This window comes from Sapajus apella, unplaced genomic scaffold, assembly GCF_009761245.1.
Source record: "Sapajus apella isolate SASKATOON/1434 unplaced genomic scaffold, GSC_monkey_1.0 scaffold32, whole genome shotgun sequence".
Taxonomy (NCBI): Eukaryota; Metazoa; Chordata; class Mammalia; order Primates; family Cebidae; genus Sapajus; species Sapajus apella.
Genome location: NW_022436972.1, coordinates 4,498,522 through 4,514,963, shown reverse-complemented (window position 1 = coordinate 4,514,963; position 16,442 = coordinate 4,498,522). Strand labels below are relative to the sequence as shown.

Below are 16,442 nucleotides of genomic sequence, written 5' to 3'. Positions count from 1 at the left end.
TGAGGCAGGAGAATCGCTTGAACCCGGGAGGCGGAGGTTACAGTGAGCCGAGATCGCACCACTGCACTCCAGTCTGGGTGACAGAGCAAGACTCTGTCTCAAAAAAAAAAAAAAAAAAAAAAAAAAGAGGAGGTAGGGCCTTTAGGAAGAGGCCCATATTGTGGGACAAATCTGTCCACACTATGGGAAATGGCTCAACACACATATGTCATTAAATACAGCCAGCCAGCGATTCACAGACTCATTCATTCACTTATTCATTGGTTCACCCACATTTGGGAGCACCTATGATGGGCCTGGCATTATGTTTGGCTCCCACAGGGAATTACAGAACACTTGGAACTGTATAACATGGAAGTGCTGGGCACGAAGCTAGCATAGGAAGATGCCAACCTAATCCACATGGGTGAGTGAAGAGGGGTTAATGTCATCAAAGATCCTCAAGGAATTTTTCCAGAAGCCAGATGTGCATTTTTAAAATTTGAGATGGAGTCTCACTCTGTTGCCCAGGCTGGAGTGCAGTGGCATGATCTTGGCTCACTGCAACCTCCACCTCTCAGGTTCAAGCAGTTCTCCTGCCTCGGCCTCCCAAGTAGCTGGGATTACAGGCGCCCACCGCCACACCTGGCTAATTTTTGTATTTTTAGTACAGACAAGGTTTCACCATGTTGGCCAGGCTGGTCTTGAATTCCTGACCTCAAGTGATCTACCCGCCTCAGCCTCCCAAAGTGCTGGGATTACAGGTGTGAGCCACCACACCTGGCCAGGATGTGCATTTTTAATATTATCTTATAGTTTCAGGAAAACAAATTAGTTGTTTGTGGGTATAAAGATACATCCCCCAAAAGCCATTAAAAAATTAAAAACTCTCAACCATCAGCTTAAAACATGTCTCTGCATTTTATTTTAAGAAAACATAAATCTGGTCACAAAACATCTTCAGAGAACGGGGTGAGTGAAGAAAGAAACAGAATGGATGGGAGTAGCAAATCTGGGGCCACAGCCATATTCAAGGGGCGGAGCTGACGTGAAATCATTTTGTTCTCGGAAAAGCAAGGTTAACTGAAGCTGTGAAGCCCAGATGGCCAAAAGATTTACAGCCATCTAAAGAGGAGCAGAATCGTTTCAAGAGTTGAGTTATGACGACTTGTAGGTATTGATTAGATGAGAGCACCAGCCCCGTATTCAGCAGAGAGTTAGGGAATGAGAAGTAGAGGGGAGATGGTGGTGGTGATCGTCTTTATGTAGTTTTCAAAGTCACTTCCGAAAAAGAAGATGAGGTAATAGTTGAATATGCCGGCGAGGGACATGAGGAACAGGAAGAATATGATGCGTTTCCCAAATATGTAGCCAGGGGTGCTGGAAGAGAAGGAAAAAGAAAACTAGATGCAGCACAAATGACACCAATTTCACACACACCAAAATGTTACCCCTTTTAGATACATGGGGTTTAAATTATAGCTCCTTGCACTCAACAAATGCTCCATTTGCCCATTTACTTCATATGAAGGATGGACATGTCTCAGCTATTGTTAGTCCTTGAACTTATTTCAAACCCAAGCGGGGAGAGCCTAGACCTCAAAACCCATCCGCGTGAGGCTCTGCTGTACCCGCCTCTCTGTGCTCTTGTGATTTCCTTAACTCCAGAGCTCCTTGATGGCCTGAAGGTGGCAGGTTCTGTTGAGCATCGGGCATTCTCAATGAACGTGAGGACCATTCAGACCCTCTCTGCAGCTGTGCCTAAGGATAGACACGTGTGTCATGCAGGATTGTGTTAGAAGTGAAGTTTAAATGAGCCGATAAAACCGATAAATCTGAAAGGTGCAGCATCTGAGGGTTCATTCTATTCTCCTGAGGCTGCCTGGAATAATTCACATTCACATTCATGAGAGCTGGGCACCCAGCAGTAGGAGACAGGCCCTTGCATTTTTGAGTGGAGGGAGAGACGTTTTTGTTGTTGTTTGTTTTTAAGACAGAGTCTCCCTCTGTAGCCCAAGCTGGAGTGCAGTGGTGCAATCTCGGCTCACTGCAACCTCCACCTTCCAGGCTCAAGTGATTCTTACGCCTCAGCCTCCCAAAGCGTTGGGATTACAGGTGTAAGCCACCCTGCCTGACCAAGACATGTTTTAACACTCTATCCTTCCCGCCAAGGCACTAAATCCCAAACTGCTTCGGCAGATCATGGGTGAGGTCGGGAGGCATCCCTTAGTGATGTGACCTCCTAATGGCATGCAGAGGCCACCCTGCTTCTGCCCTCCCTCTGCAGAGCCCTCCTCTGACGGCCGCAGTGGCTGGCCCATCCGAGTGGTGCTAACAGGTTGGGAAAGTCCAAATGACTCAGGAGAGTTGTTAGTAAGGATCCCGGAAAGACGCCTTTAGGCAATCAGGACCTCACGACGAGGTGAGCAGCGTAAGGAGCTAGTTAGAATGTCTTATCTCATCAACATGACTGCGAACAGGAAACCAGGAAGAGAATGAAGCTGGCCAAGGAATAGGAGTGGTGTCATCTGGCAGCGCTTTTCAGATGTGAGTGTGTCCCACAGGGAGCTTGTTAAAATGCAGATTCTGAACAATTAGGTTCCAGAAGGACCTGAGATTTTCCATTTCTGAGAAGCTTCCAGTGGGCACTGATGCTGCCGGTCCATGGACCATACTTTGAGCAGCAAGGAACGTAATGGCTGAGTGACTTTCAGACTCCTGCTGTAGAAAAATTATGCTAAGTTGGCCAGGTGCAATGGCTCTCGCCTGTAATCCCAGCACTTTGGGAAGCTGAGGCGGACAGATCACCTGAGGTCAGGAGTTCGAAAGCAGCCTGGCCAAAATGGTGAAACCCCATCCCTACTAAAAATACAAAAATTAGCCAGGTATGGTGGCAGGTGCCTGTAATCCCAGCTACTCAGGAGGCCGAGGCAGGAGAATCGCTTGAACCTGGGAGGCAGAGGTTGCAGTGAGCCGAGATCGCACCACTGCACTATCGCCTGGGTGACAGAGCAAGATTCAGTCTCAAAAAAAAAAAAAAAGAAAGAAAAAGAAAAATTACTAATTACATTATGAGCATATGGGTTGGCTTTCAAATTGATAAGATTTCTAATATTAAACCTGTGGATGCCAAATGCTACTCTCTCTGATTATGGCAGGAAATGGCACTCAGCAGTGTGAAGTTAGCTGTCGGGCTGATGGGGGAAATAAACATCCCAAAAGAGGCTGTTGTGGGCTGAACTGAGTTCCTTCCAAAATTCGTATGTTGACTTCTAACCTCCAGTTCCTCAGAAAGGCTATATTTGGAGACAGGGCGTGTAAAGAGATAATTAAGGTAAAATGAAGTCATACGGGTGGACCCTCATCCAGTATGACTGGGTCTTATAAGAAGAGGACATTTGGACACTGATACGCTCAGTGGGACGATGATGTGAAGACACAGGGAGAAGCTAGCCCTCTACAAACCAAGGAGAGAGGCTGAAGGAGAAACCAACCCTGCCCATACCTTGATCTTGAACTTCCAGCCTCTGGGACTGTGAGTTAATAAATTCTGTAGTTTGAGCCCCCCAGGCTGCAGTACTTTGTTACGGCAGCCCCGGCAGATGAGTACAGAGTCCCCTGCTAGTGCTGGTAAGGGAAGTGAAAATAAAATAAAGAAGTCCAAGTAAGGGATATTTTTTAAGCCAGAGAATAGAGGGTTCAGATAAATTAAATTGTGAAAAGTCAAATATCGCAGTGGCTCAGATTTGTCACTCGGATGAGGCCACCATATGCTCATTACAGAAACAAAAAAAGTGATTTGCGAAGCTGTTTTACGCTCAAGATAAAACCGAAGTGAAAAATGAAATGGCAGCGCCTCCTGATGAAATAGTGGTGCTGTTAAATTCAGGTAGGATTTTTCCAAGGTCTCGGGGCATGTGGCCCCCCGCAGAATAGAACTAGGGTGCTTTAACTCTTCCCAGGCCGTGCACAGGGTGTGGAGAATAAGAGCTCAGACTCCCACTCCCTCGCCTGCAGGGCTCAGGGAGAATGTGGCCCCAGGCTGGGCACGCCATTAGCTGCATCTTTAAGTCTCTCAAGTTTGGAGATGGCTCAGGCAAAGCCCCAGGCTCAGGCAAAGCTACGGAGAGCCTGAAATGCTGTAAGCAGGGAAGGAAGAGCTTGGGGCCTGGACAGGGTGCACCGGGGTATTAGCCCTTGAACAAGCAAGACAACTCTTTTGTGGTTTCTATTTTTTTTTATATACCAACCAACTCACTCATCTTTCATTGTTTCTAAAAATTGATACATAATTCTAAATGAGTGAGAAGGTCAGAATTAAATGATTAAGCATCCATTGGGTCTGGGTACTGTATACCCATGACTTCCTTTCATTCTCCCAGTCATTCTGTGGGGATGTATTGTGAACCTATCTTCCACCTAGGCAAGCAGAGCGAAGAAGTGCACGATTTGCCTCAGGTCCCCCAGCCAGCAAGAAGCAACGTAGGCGTTCAGACCTGCCTGTGTGAGGCTGGGGTCCTGCGCTTTGCACTGGAGTGACTTCCTAAGGACGCCTTCAGACTTCGGAGACCAGACTTTGGTTATTAGTTTTAAAACAACTGTGCCCTCCACAGGCAATATAAAACTTACGTGAAAACACAAAATCATCCTGCTAAACAATTCCCATCTCAAAGGTGCTGACCACTTCTAGGATAAAGTGCCATAGTGTGGGAGATGGGGGCACCCGTGCACCCAGTGCCCTGAGTCCCAGCCCCCACTCAGCTCTCTGTGGCCCCAGCCAGTCACCACCCCTCCCCGACTTCCCACCCCAGGTTCTTAATTTGCACAAAACACCAGATAGGAACAGAAAACATTACGGTCCCTTCTGGTTTTAAAATTCTGTTCTTTTCAGAATTTAGGGAAGTGTCACTTTAAACCTGGTGACTTCTAAAGGAAATAAAAATTGTAAGCTTTGTGAGGGCAAGATATTTCTCCTCTGCATACCCACAAATCTCCAGTAAATCAGGACCTCTGCAAATATTTCTCAAATGAATGAATCATTTCTCAAAGAGATGTGAACAGCCTTCAGCGATTCCCAAACTCCAGTGTGAGTAAGAAACACCTGAAGAATGTGTTACCTGAGAATACAGAGTCATCTGAAAATGCAAATTCTCAGGCCTCCTCTGGCAGAGATTCTGATTCATAAGTCTGGGATGGGGCCCAGGAATCTGTATCTTTAATAAGCACCGCAGATGATTCTAATACTGTTGTCTGGTGGGGCTCGCTTTTAGAAACAGCAGCCTTGATAATCCATCTGTGCTTCCCGGCCTTCCAAAAGGAAAGTGTTTCTCCTCAAACTCTGGCAAAGTAACACCACAGTCTACACTTGGAGGAACCCACAGACTCTAAAACATAGATGCGAGGAGGAGAAATGACAAGGAGGAATCAGTCTTCTTGCTTGTTGAGAACTAGGTCTATGATTATTTCGGCAAGTTGAGTCTTGTCAGTCTTGCAGTGTGCTCCTGGGTCTCCTGGGGCCAAAGCCTCTGTCATGTTCACTGTTATTCTTTCAGCAACTGGCCTGGTACCTGGCACAGAGCAGGTAGCAAATATCTACTGAATGAGTGTTGAGTGAATGAGGAGTGAGTGAGCAACTAAGGAGAAGGAGGAGTGTGGTAAGCTGAGTGGCCTCAGTCACTGCCCACTCACCATTGAGCTGAGAACTTCAAATTGTCCAGAGGATCAGTGGGAGCCCCAACAGGGGCCAGGACTCTGAGGGACAGAAAGAGGGAGCAACCTAGAGTCCGCTGGGGAAGGTAGGTGATAAAAGGCCAAGAGTCAGTTACCAGTTGGTGCCCAGTACCCTTGAGTTTGGGCCCAGGTGATAGCTTAAATGAACTGGGAAGAAACCAAGATTCAGGCTGGGTGTTGTGGGTGGCTCATATCTATAATCCCAGCACTTTCAGAGGCCGAGGCTGGCAGATTGTTTGAGTTCAGGAGTTCAAGACCAGCCTGGCCAACATGGCAAAACTCCATCTCTACTAAAAATATAAAAAATTAGCTGGGCGTGGTGGTGTGTGCCTGTAGTCTCAGCTACTCAGGATGCTGAGGTACAATAATCACTTGATCCTGGGAAGAGGTGGAGGTTGCAGTGAGCCAAGATCAGGCCACCGCACTCCAGCCTGGGCAACAGAGCAAGACTCAGTAAGGTAAGGTAAGGTAAGGCGCGGGAAGGGGAAGGGAGTGGAGGGGAACGGAGGGGAAGAGAGGGAGGGGAAGAAAGGGAGGGAAAGGAAGGGAAGGGGAAAAGAGAAGAGAAAAAAGAAAAGAAAGGAAAAGAAAAAAGAAAAGAAACCAAGATTCATCCTTATCTGCTGGGTAGTAACTGCTGCAGGTGAACTAAACAGGATAGAGGAAGGGGTCAGAGAGTAGGATGAAGGGCTGAAAATAAGAGCCAGAAACTTCTACAGGGCACAAAAAGGGAGCTGCAAAATCCTCGCAGGGCAGCCTGAAGCCTGAAGGAAGAAGCTCAAACTGGGGCGTATATTATGGAATGTCTTCCCTACCCACTGGACCAAGAATGACACTGAACTTCGGAAGCAGACAGGTCTGAAGCAACTTCTGGAAAGGGGCAAGGGACCATCTGGGGTCCAAGAGAGAAATTCCAGGGGAAGGATCTCATCAAGCAATGTCTCCTTGGTTGATGAGGTCGAGAACTAAGCCAGTTCCAAGGGCATTAGGTCTGCAGAGTCCAAGTGTGAAATAGCCCAGGAACAGGAAGAGGACCTGGGGAGGAGGTGGGCCCAACGAAGAGGATCTCAGCAAGTAGCTTCTGGAAGCAGGATTGAAAATCTTCTTGCATCCAACCATAGAGCCCCTCTGGCTTGCATCTATGTTAGGGCATATTCTGGTCTAGATTAGGCTTAGACAATTCTTACAGCATCTATTATTTCTACTGATGATAACCGCTCAGAGCGGTTGTGTTAAGCAGTGCCTGTATTAAGAAGGATTCTGAGGCCAGGTTTGGTCTCTGCAAGAAAGAGCACCATGATTCATCAATAATGCCTATCACAGCGACAGGGGAGGAGAAGGGGATCTAGAATCCATGCAGACGGTGGATTACAGGGCTGGGAGGATCTTCTTCTTATCATCTAAAGAGGGAGACCAGGGTGAGACATAAGTCAGGCCATTTATATTTCAATGAGGTCCAAAGAAGTCTACTATTCTAAAGATTTCTTGTAAATCAATCTTCCTTTTTTTTGAGACAGAGTCTTCCTCTTGTCCTCCAGGCTAGAGTGGAGTGGCACCATCTCAGCTCACTGCAGCCTCCGCCTCCTGAGTTCAAGCTATTCTTCTGCCTCAGCCTCCTGAGTCACTGGGATTACAGGGATGCACCACCATGCCCGGCAAATTTTTGTGTTTTTAGTAGATATGGAGTTTCTCCATGTTGGCCAGGCTGGTCTCGAACTCCTGACCTCAGGTGATCTGCCAGCCTCAGCCTCCCAAAGTGCTGGGATTACAGGTGTGAGCCACCGTGCCCAGCCTTAATGTTTATTTTTGCCACCCCTGTTGGTTCCCTGATAGGAATCAGTAAAACCTTTAAAGTTAAAAGGACATGTGGGTAGCTGGACACATTTTGTCATGCTCTGCAGATTGTCTCGGATTTAAAGCAGCTGTAGGATCTAAAGCAAGTGGTAACAGATGAAGAGAGGAGTGGTGACTGAGCCACATCCCTGGGACTTTGTGGGGTGGGGCGGGGGGGTAAGATAGGGCTGCACAGGGATCCAGGCAGAAGAGAAGACTCTCTCTTATTTCATTGCTAGACATTCCACCCTCATTCTTAACAAAAGGTAATCACCAGGGGAAAGGCATGATAGAGGTTTTCCAGGGCAAAAGAGAATAAAGAATATCATTTAGGGCAGTGTTGATAAGAATAGGAGAGATAACGGAATTGTGGATTTAGAGGATAAATAAGAACGCCACTGGAAAGGAATGAAGAAAGGGATGGCACAGGGAAGGATCTGCCGGAAGAACAGTCACTCTTTTCCCAGCTGTAGCCCGGCTCGCGGTCTAACCCCCGTCAAGTCCTTGAGCTTCACAGGCTCTCAGGTTTTCCAGATATAGCGCTTTCACCCGCTGACCTCCCCAGGATGTCACTGCCTTTGTCACTGCTAAAGGATGCTATCTAATCATAGAGCCCATTAGCCACTACAGAAGGGTGTTATTGTAAAAGACAGAGCAGCTGTGAACATAGAGAAGGAAGGAAAACGGTGTGGAAGGCGGGGGTCACCACCTGGGGCAGCAACCTCGCAGAACGCATTCCTGGCACCCGGACCCCTACTAGTGCATTAGGAATTACAATCTCTAAGGAACTGATGGCATACCCTAACTCCAGCATTTCTTCTGTGTCAGCATTTATTTTACTAAAATGTAGATTTCCCAATCCAGGTGTCAGGAAGGTACTGTGCTACTTCGGGGCTTTCTGTCTGGCAACATCTATAAACAATGTAACGGTGACTCTCGTCAGTTTCACGGTCTCATGTCTGCATCCTGCATCTTTTTCTTTTTTTTTTTTCTTTTGAAACGGAGTTTTGCTCATGTTGTCCATGCTGGAGTACAATGGCGCAATCTCGGATCACTGCAACCTCTGCCTCCTGAGTTCAAGTGATTCTCCTCCTCAGCCTCCTGAGTAGCTGGGATTACAGGACACGCCACCATGCCTGGTTAATTATTTGTATATTTTTTAGTAGAGATGGGTTTCACCATGTTGGCCAGGCTGGTCTTGAACTCCTGACTTCAGGTGATCCACCCACCGCAGCCTCTCAAAGTGCTGGGATTACAGGTGTGAGCCACCATATCCGGCCATCATATCATGCCTGCATCTTTCTGCATCTTATTTTCCCAACGTTCTTTGCGCTCGTCCCTAGAAGATCTGCTCCTCAGGACAACTTATCGCAAGCTTTAGTTCTCATTTCTCTAGACAAACAATGAGACATTTCACTCCCAGGAGGCCTGGGAGCCCAGACATAAAACATCATTCCAGCACCAGACTCTGCAGGGTGGGAGTGCAGGGTGTGGGGTTGCAAGGCATGTGCAGCGAACAGCACTGAAGCACGCTTTGAAAAGTCAACACCGTGCAGAAGAATTGCTTAATAAGAGAACTGGAAAAGTCCCCCAGCTGTATTTTCAGAGCCTTCAAAGTTTAGGGAGAGAAGGATCGGGGGTCCTCGTCGGCCTTCTCGTTCCCACCCAAGGGAATGCTACAGAGCCGTGAATCTAGTCACATATTGTTTTGAATTATCACTCTTCCTACTGGAAAATCAGGAATCACTCCACAGTTCTTTAGTAGGCCCTGTTACCTACCTCTGCGTTCTCTCTCCTAGGTAACCAACAAAGTACTTTTGCCTCACAAACAAGTACATCAGTCCAGCAAAGGCAGCGGGAACTAAGTGGAGAAATGAAAACACCTGTGTCAGTTTCGCAGCCACCAAAACATGCTGTTAGCACAATTTTAGCATAGTCGTTAGGGAATCAACATTGGTCACAAAATCTAGCAGAGGACTCACGCACTTCAGAAAAAGAGTCTAAAAGCTAGAGGAAACCTGAGAACCTTCCTAATATTGACATTACCTGATGCCGGTATCATGGCATTGTTTACAGCAAATTTGTCCAATCTGCGGCTCTCGGGTCACACGTGGCCCAGGGTGGCTTTGAATGCAGCCCAACACAAATTCCTAAACTTTCTTAAAAACATAATGAGATTTTGGCAGGGCGTGATGGCTCACACCTGTAATCCCAGCACTTTGAGAGGCCGAGGCATGCGGATCACGAGGTCAGGAGTTTGAGACCAGCCTGACCAACATGGTGAAACCCCATCTCTACTAAAAATACAAAAATTAGGCGGGCGTGGTGGTGGGAGCCTGTAGTCCCAGCTACTCGGGAGGCTGAGGCAGGAGAATCTCTTGAACTCAGGAGATGGAGGTTTCAGTGAGCCGAGATCTCGCCCCTGCACTCAAACCTGGGCGACACAGCGAGACTCCATCTCAAAATAAAAGAAAAGAAAACAAACCAAAACAAAAAACCCACCACCTCCACCACCAAAATATTATGAGATATTTTTTGTGACTTTTTTCTTTAGCTCATCAGCTGTTGTTACTGTAAGTATATTTTATGTATGGCCCAAGACAACTCTTCTTCCAATGTGGCTCAGGGAAGCCAAAAGATTGGACACCCCTAGTTTACAAGGTATTTGTATATCCATGAGCTAACGTGAATCCTTTCAACATAACTAGTACCCACATTTCTATTTCCGGATGTGGAAACGTGGGTTCAGGCAGTCAACCAGGCTTGCATAAGGCTGTCAGCTGATAAAGAGGGGCAGAGGGTAGGACTTAAACCCGGAACACAGCTCTGAAGCTGGTTCTCTTAAAAGCACACTCTTCAGCCCTGAGCCTCCCTGCAAGACAATGTTTAACCTTTCCTGAACCAACAGCTACTGTTTAGAAAAGAGCTCTAGGGAAGGAGATTTCCCTGCATTCTACCCTTTTGGGAAACTGCGAGGAGCAGTGCCCCAATAACTTTATGAAGTCCTGAAGGCTTGGAGTTGGGCGTTAACTCTGCTGAAACTAGTGTTATCTGGAGTCACAGATATAAAAGCAGTTTAAAAACTTCTCCACTTCACCTGCCCCAGTGCTCCTGGCGTTTTGGGAACTTGGGTCTCCCACCCTCCCCAGCTGGATGGTAAGGAGTGTGTTACTGTCACCATTTGACAGATGAGGAAATTTAGGCTCGGGTCAAAAGACCCATGAGGACATTTGTCTTTTTCATAGTCATCTCTGAGCCTGCCACAGTGCTTGGCACATAGGGGTTTTCAAAATAATATTTGTCAGATGATTGAAAGTAAGTCAGGCCAGTAAAGGGGTGGAATTTGAAACCAGGTGTTTCTGATTTCAAAACTTTATCACTGCTACCAGCATTATCAATAATAACATTTATTGAGCATCAGTTGTTAGGCAGAATCATATGAAATGCTATTGTTGCAGGTCATAAATAGCCAGATATTGGCAGTTTTACATGGCTCAGTCTGATATCTGCCAAGCACTGTGTCAGGAGCTTTACATATATAATTTCACTCACCGTAGGAATGCTACTAGCTAGACCACGGTCCTGTTTTACAGTGAGGAAACTGAGGCTTGGAAAGGCTGAGTAACAGCCTGGAGTCATACACCAGCAATGAGCGTCTTCGGATTTGCCTCCAATCAGCCACTCCCCAAAACCCATTTCTTTCCACAACTCCTCCTGCCTTCCAAAATACTACTGTTATCTGGCAGGTAAGGAAATCCAAACAAAAGAGAAACTGTGAACTTCATCCTATCTCTAAAAGTCACAAAACTGTCACAGTCATGATTTGCCTTAGACAAAGTTTTTCCTATGTTGAACCACCTGAATGACTCTGCTCCAACTTACTGGTCCATTTTTCTTTCAACTTAACTCAACTGAACATGAGCTAACAGAGATTATGGGTGGAAAATGGTCACACTCATACCCCTCTGCAAGGAAGGTGAATGCCTCCTTCAGGGAAGTGGGCTGCTGGGAACACCAAGAGGGTACAAATCCAGGCTTAAAATTCTGAGGTTTGTGCAAGCCACTTGTTCCTCTGGGACTTGAGCTCCTGCTCTAGAAAGTGGGGGATTTGGACTAGAATTATCTGCTAAAAAAAAAAAAAAATTCTACAATCTACCATAGTCCTAAGAAATTATTATCAACCAAGGCTTACTGATGCTTTTGTCTGCTGGCAATGACAAAGCTTGTTTTGACAGGAAATACATTTTTCCAGGACTATGAAACACCTTCAAACTCCCTTTGTATTTATCTAGCTAGAGCAAGTCCACATTCATCTAGATCAAGTGTCATCTAAGACATAAAAGGAACCATAGCTCCTAGCAAGGGTATAGTTCGATTTGATTTTTCAAGTAAATGCAAGACATGTTTCCTATTTAACTCAGGAGAGAAAATGGGAAATAAATGGTGAGCTTGCTGACAGGCTTCTAAGCACAGAAGGAGGCCACGTGGTGTCCCTTAAGTGGTTTCTGCTGCTGTGCCTCACCTCTGCTCTCTATCAGCCAACTTAATTCTCTGCCCGCATGGCCCTTCTCACTCCTGGCAATGTCTCCATTCACTGACTTCTGTGGTCCGTCTTACCAGCTGGCCTGTGCTCACCACCATCTCTTTTATTTATCACTGTATATGCAGGCACAGGGCTTGGCACACAGTAGCTCTTCGATATTTATTTATTATGTAAATGAACAAAGTAAGAGGATATTTGTGAAAAATCCAGAATTTTAAGCCACAAGATGCAGGCACTGATCCTGCCTGTGTTATTCACAGCTGAGTAGCTGTAAGCAAGTTACTTCATCTCCGTGAATCAAAGTATCCTGAAAGGTAATAAGGGAAATAAGATCTACTCTATCTACTTTGTAGAGCGGGGAGACAATAATAAGACAAATAGTTCATCATGGGACTGAGCGTGGACTTTCCACCTGTGCCCTGCAGGCTACAGAAGCTGGCCAGTTCATGCCGAGCCACCACCAGGCACAGTGCCAGGCGTGGCCCCGAAAGTCTGACTGATTTCCACTCAATGTTAAATCAACTCTGGAGGTTGATCTGTATTTCCAACTTGCTCCAGTCAAGACTATGGCTGCTGATAACCCCGGGAAGGCCAGGGATGTGGCATCCAGCCCACGGCTTGGTGGAAACATGCCTGAAGGAGGGCCACCACACTGAAAGCTTATTAGCAGAAGAGCCAAGAGCCAGCGGTCCCAGAATAGATCCTGCAGGCACTCTCATTTATAATGCCCTTGTATCTGAGCTAACACTGCTTAAGGATTCTGAGTCACATTTAGCCTTAAACCACCCTTGTCAGCACAGCAGCTCTCAACCAGCCACCAGGGAGCAAGCATTAGCAATGCATTATCACACCTGCTCTGCACGGGCACAGAACACGCCTGAAACACAGCCTCCTGAGGGCTCTCACCTCTCCAGGGCTTCACGCCTGGGAGCCAGAGGTCAGGCAAAGTCCTCTCAACAAAAAGCCTGCCCTTTGAACCTCCTTGAGAGGCACTTTATAGAAGAAGAACGAACAAAGGGAAGTCTGAGTTACCTTGGCTGCAAAGTAGCCCCGCAGTCCAGAGCACAGCAAGGAAAGTGGGGTACGCATCTACACAGTTCTGGCTGCAGAATAAATAAACAAAGAGGAAAACAATCAGAGAACAGGTTACTGCAATGTGGTCTGAAAATTACCTGAACATTGAAGTTAATAATCACCGTCATGCCTGAAGCATAAATCCCATTCATAATTCCACTTGCATCTACCCAATAAGATGGGGCAGCCAGTTGCCACCTGGGAAACAAACAATGGTATAAAGCAAACACATGTTCATAATCCACTAACTCTGTTCCTACGGTGACGCATCAGGGAGACTTGGTTTCTTGATGTATTCGCTTTGGCAGGGTTCCTGTTCTTGGCGGTGCCCCGGAGCTTCTTGGAATCGAAGAGTGAGCAGTGCAGACAGAAGATGTGGCCACTTTGGCATGGGGATGGTGGAGGAGAAGAGTTCAACTACAGAAACTTCTCTATCAGATACACAAATCAGACCAGGTCTGCAAGCCAGGCTGAGCAAAGAAAGGTGGTCTTCAAGCGTTAAAGACACCAAGATCAGTTCAAAAAAGCTAGTGCTCAGAAAGTGAGCTTCCTGATAGGGTGATCACGGTGTGCTGGGCATAGTCCTCACTCCCTGGAGAGTTCTCAGTCTCCCATGGGTGTTTTCCACCCATCCTCCCTTTTTAACTCACCATATATTTTGTGAGTACACATGACGACTGTATGAATTTCCTCTTGCTGCTGTAACAAGTGGCCACAAACTGAGTGGCTTAAAACAACATGCCTTTGCTAAGGTTCAGGAGGCCAGAAATCCAAAATAAAACTCAATGGGCTATAAAGTCAAAATATTAACAGGGCTGCACTTCTTCTGGAGCTTCTAGGGGAGAAACCATTTCCTTGCCTTCTCCAGCTTCTGGAGGTCACCTGTATTCCTTGGCCCAGAACCTCCTTCCAAGCTGAAAGTCAGGGATGACCCATCAAATCTTTCTTATTTTGAATCACTCTGACATCTACTCTTCTGCCTCCTTCTTCCACATTAAAAAGACCATCGTGGTTACATCAGGTCCTTCCCAGATCATCCAGGATAATCTCTTTATTTTAAGGTCAACTGGTTAGCTGCCTAAAGTTCCCCTTGCCATGTAACATAACATATTCACAGGTTCCTAGGATTAGGATGTGGGCATGATTGGGGAGGGGGCCATTATTCTGCCTACCACAATTGCTCTCATGTTTCCAATAAGGAACTGAGGCTTGGAAAAGCTGAATAGCTTGCCCAGGGTCATCCATCTAGGGAGTGGCAAAGCCAGGATTCACACCATAATCAGTCTGTCTTCAAAGCCTTTTCTGTTAACTCTTCAACTACGCTAAATTAAATCATAGGTGTCCTCCTGAGAAGTTTGCAGTTCCGATCAAGACAATAAATACGCCCATTCATGAAAAACAGTGTAACTAGACTTGAGAGGCATAAAAAGAGAGGGAAATAAATACATTGGAAAGGGCACTTGACTAGGATTAAAGTCTCCATCCTGACTTTAACCTGCTGTTCATCATTGGCAAAACAATCTCTCTGGACTTAGTTTCCTTATCTGTGAAACTGAGAGACAGATCATAATTCTGAGGTCCAGGTGAACTCTCATAGTCAGTGGTGGAAGGTGGCAGTTCTCCAGGCGTGCTCTGGGGACCAGCGGTGGCAAGCCACACTGAGAACTTGTTAGAAACACAAATGTTCGTGCCCACTTCAGGCCAGCGGGATTAAAAACTCTGGGTTGGGGCCCAGAAGTCTGTTTTAACAAGCCCTCCATATGCATGCTGCTGTGTGAGAACTACTGGTTTCATGTGCTTATGTAAATAAAAACAAAGACGCAATTTCAAACAGCTCGTGCAAACTGTTAGGGTCTCATGCCTCAGTTGGTACCACTGAGAACTCGGGAATGACCAGTCCTTCATCTGTGCCTTGCAGAGAACCCAGAAAGATCAGGCTATCTGTGCCTGGCCACTGGAATCTTCATGCGCCTCTAATGGTCGAAAGATCCTTTTCTGGAGAAGTCTGTGAAGGCAATAGATAAGAAACCTGTGTAACATACCCTGGAATCCAGGCACAACCGAAAACCAGGAACAGGACAGAAAGAGCAGACCCCTGCTGAGCTTGCAAAGGGCTCTGAATCCCAGAATTTCCACTGATGTAGTGGACACGGCAGGAGCTCCAAAGGGCAGGAGGCCCCTACGAATTTACCATTGGGGTGAAGTGCTTAGTGAAGAAGCAGGTCCCAAAGTTACAATTACAGCAGCTCCTGGGCACTGGCATCACATCTATTCTTACACATTACTAGAGGCACAAAACTGCAGCCTCAGGACTGAGAAAATGTGATTCATTTTCCGGTACAAGAAAATTAGAGAAAAAAATCCTTTTTTGGTTAGTCGAATAACATTCTGTGTCTGATGGGATAAAATATCTGGTGCTCTTATTGCTTGAAAACCTATTAATATTGGCCAGGCACAGTGGCTCACGCCAGTAATCCCCCAGAACTTTGGGAGACCAAGGTGGGTGAATCACCTGAGGTCAGGAGTTCGAGACCAACCTGAACAACATGGAGAAACCCCATCTCTACTAAAAATACAAAATTAGACTGATGTGATGGCACATGCCTGTAATCCCAGCTACATGGGAGGCTGAGGCGGGAGAATAGCTTGAACCTGGGAGGCGGAGGTTGCGGTGAGCCAAGATTGCACCATTACACTCCAGCCTGGGCAACAAAAGTGAAACTCCGTCTCAAAAAAAAAAAGAAAAGAAAACCCATTAATATCAAGGATTTCCTCTGCTTCCTCCTCTTACTCATGTTTCAGGTTTTTTGTTTGTTTTTAAGTAGCGATTTTGTCTGGGTTAGGCAAAAGGAAAAAAATTAATTGTTTAAGGGATTTGCTCATTAGAAATGAGAACTGTCTAGTGATCTGACCTTGGGTCAGTATTCAACCATTCCCAACTATTAGTTCAAGTCACCTTGGCTCCTAATAAAACATGGTCAGCCTGGAGCTGAATGAAATTCTCCCAGCTGTAAGAAAATGGGCTCCTCCTGTGGATTTCCAGAATATTCTCAGAGCCTTGTTCCTCGCTCTGGCTCAAGCTGGTCCCTCTCACCATCCAAGACCTCAAGTGCCACTTCCACCCGAAGCTGCAAGTTCATGTGTTCCTCCTGGAGAGGGGGCCGCTGCTGGGCTGAATTCAAGTGGCTTAAGCCATGGCAGATGCCCAGTGGCCGCTCATGTAGTCTTTGAAGTTCACACGGTCTGGGCCCAATGCCATGGCTGCCTCTCTTGGGCTATGTGA

General features: G+C 46.5%; 1 protein-coding gene across 2 annotated transcripts in view; it reads right to left on the bottom strand.

The window, feature by feature from the left end:
* Positions 1 to 876: 876 nt before the first annotated feature.
* ALOX5AP (arachidonate 5-lipoxygenase activating protein) overlaps positions 877 to 16,442 on the bottom strand; it is a 53,274-nt gene continuing 37,708 nt past the window's right edge. Inside the window, exons 3-6 of one of the 2 annotated variants that reach the window (XM_032294415.1) lie at positions 13,282 to 13,357; positions 13,118 to 13,188; positions 9,322 to 9,403; positions 877 to 1,359 (exon numbers count right to left, since the gene is read on the bottom strand). In XM_032294415.1, coding sequence (XP_032150306.1) covers positions 1,258 to 1,359; positions 9,322 to 9,403; positions 13,118 to 13,188; positions 13,282 to 13,357 — 331 coding nt within the window. In that variant the 3' untranslated portion in view covers positions 877 to 1,257. The remainder of the gene's footprint in view (positions 1,360 to 9,321; positions 9,404 to 13,117; positions 13,189 to 13,281; positions 13,358 to 16,442) is intronic. The other variant, XM_032294416.1, reaches the window with a different exon arrangement.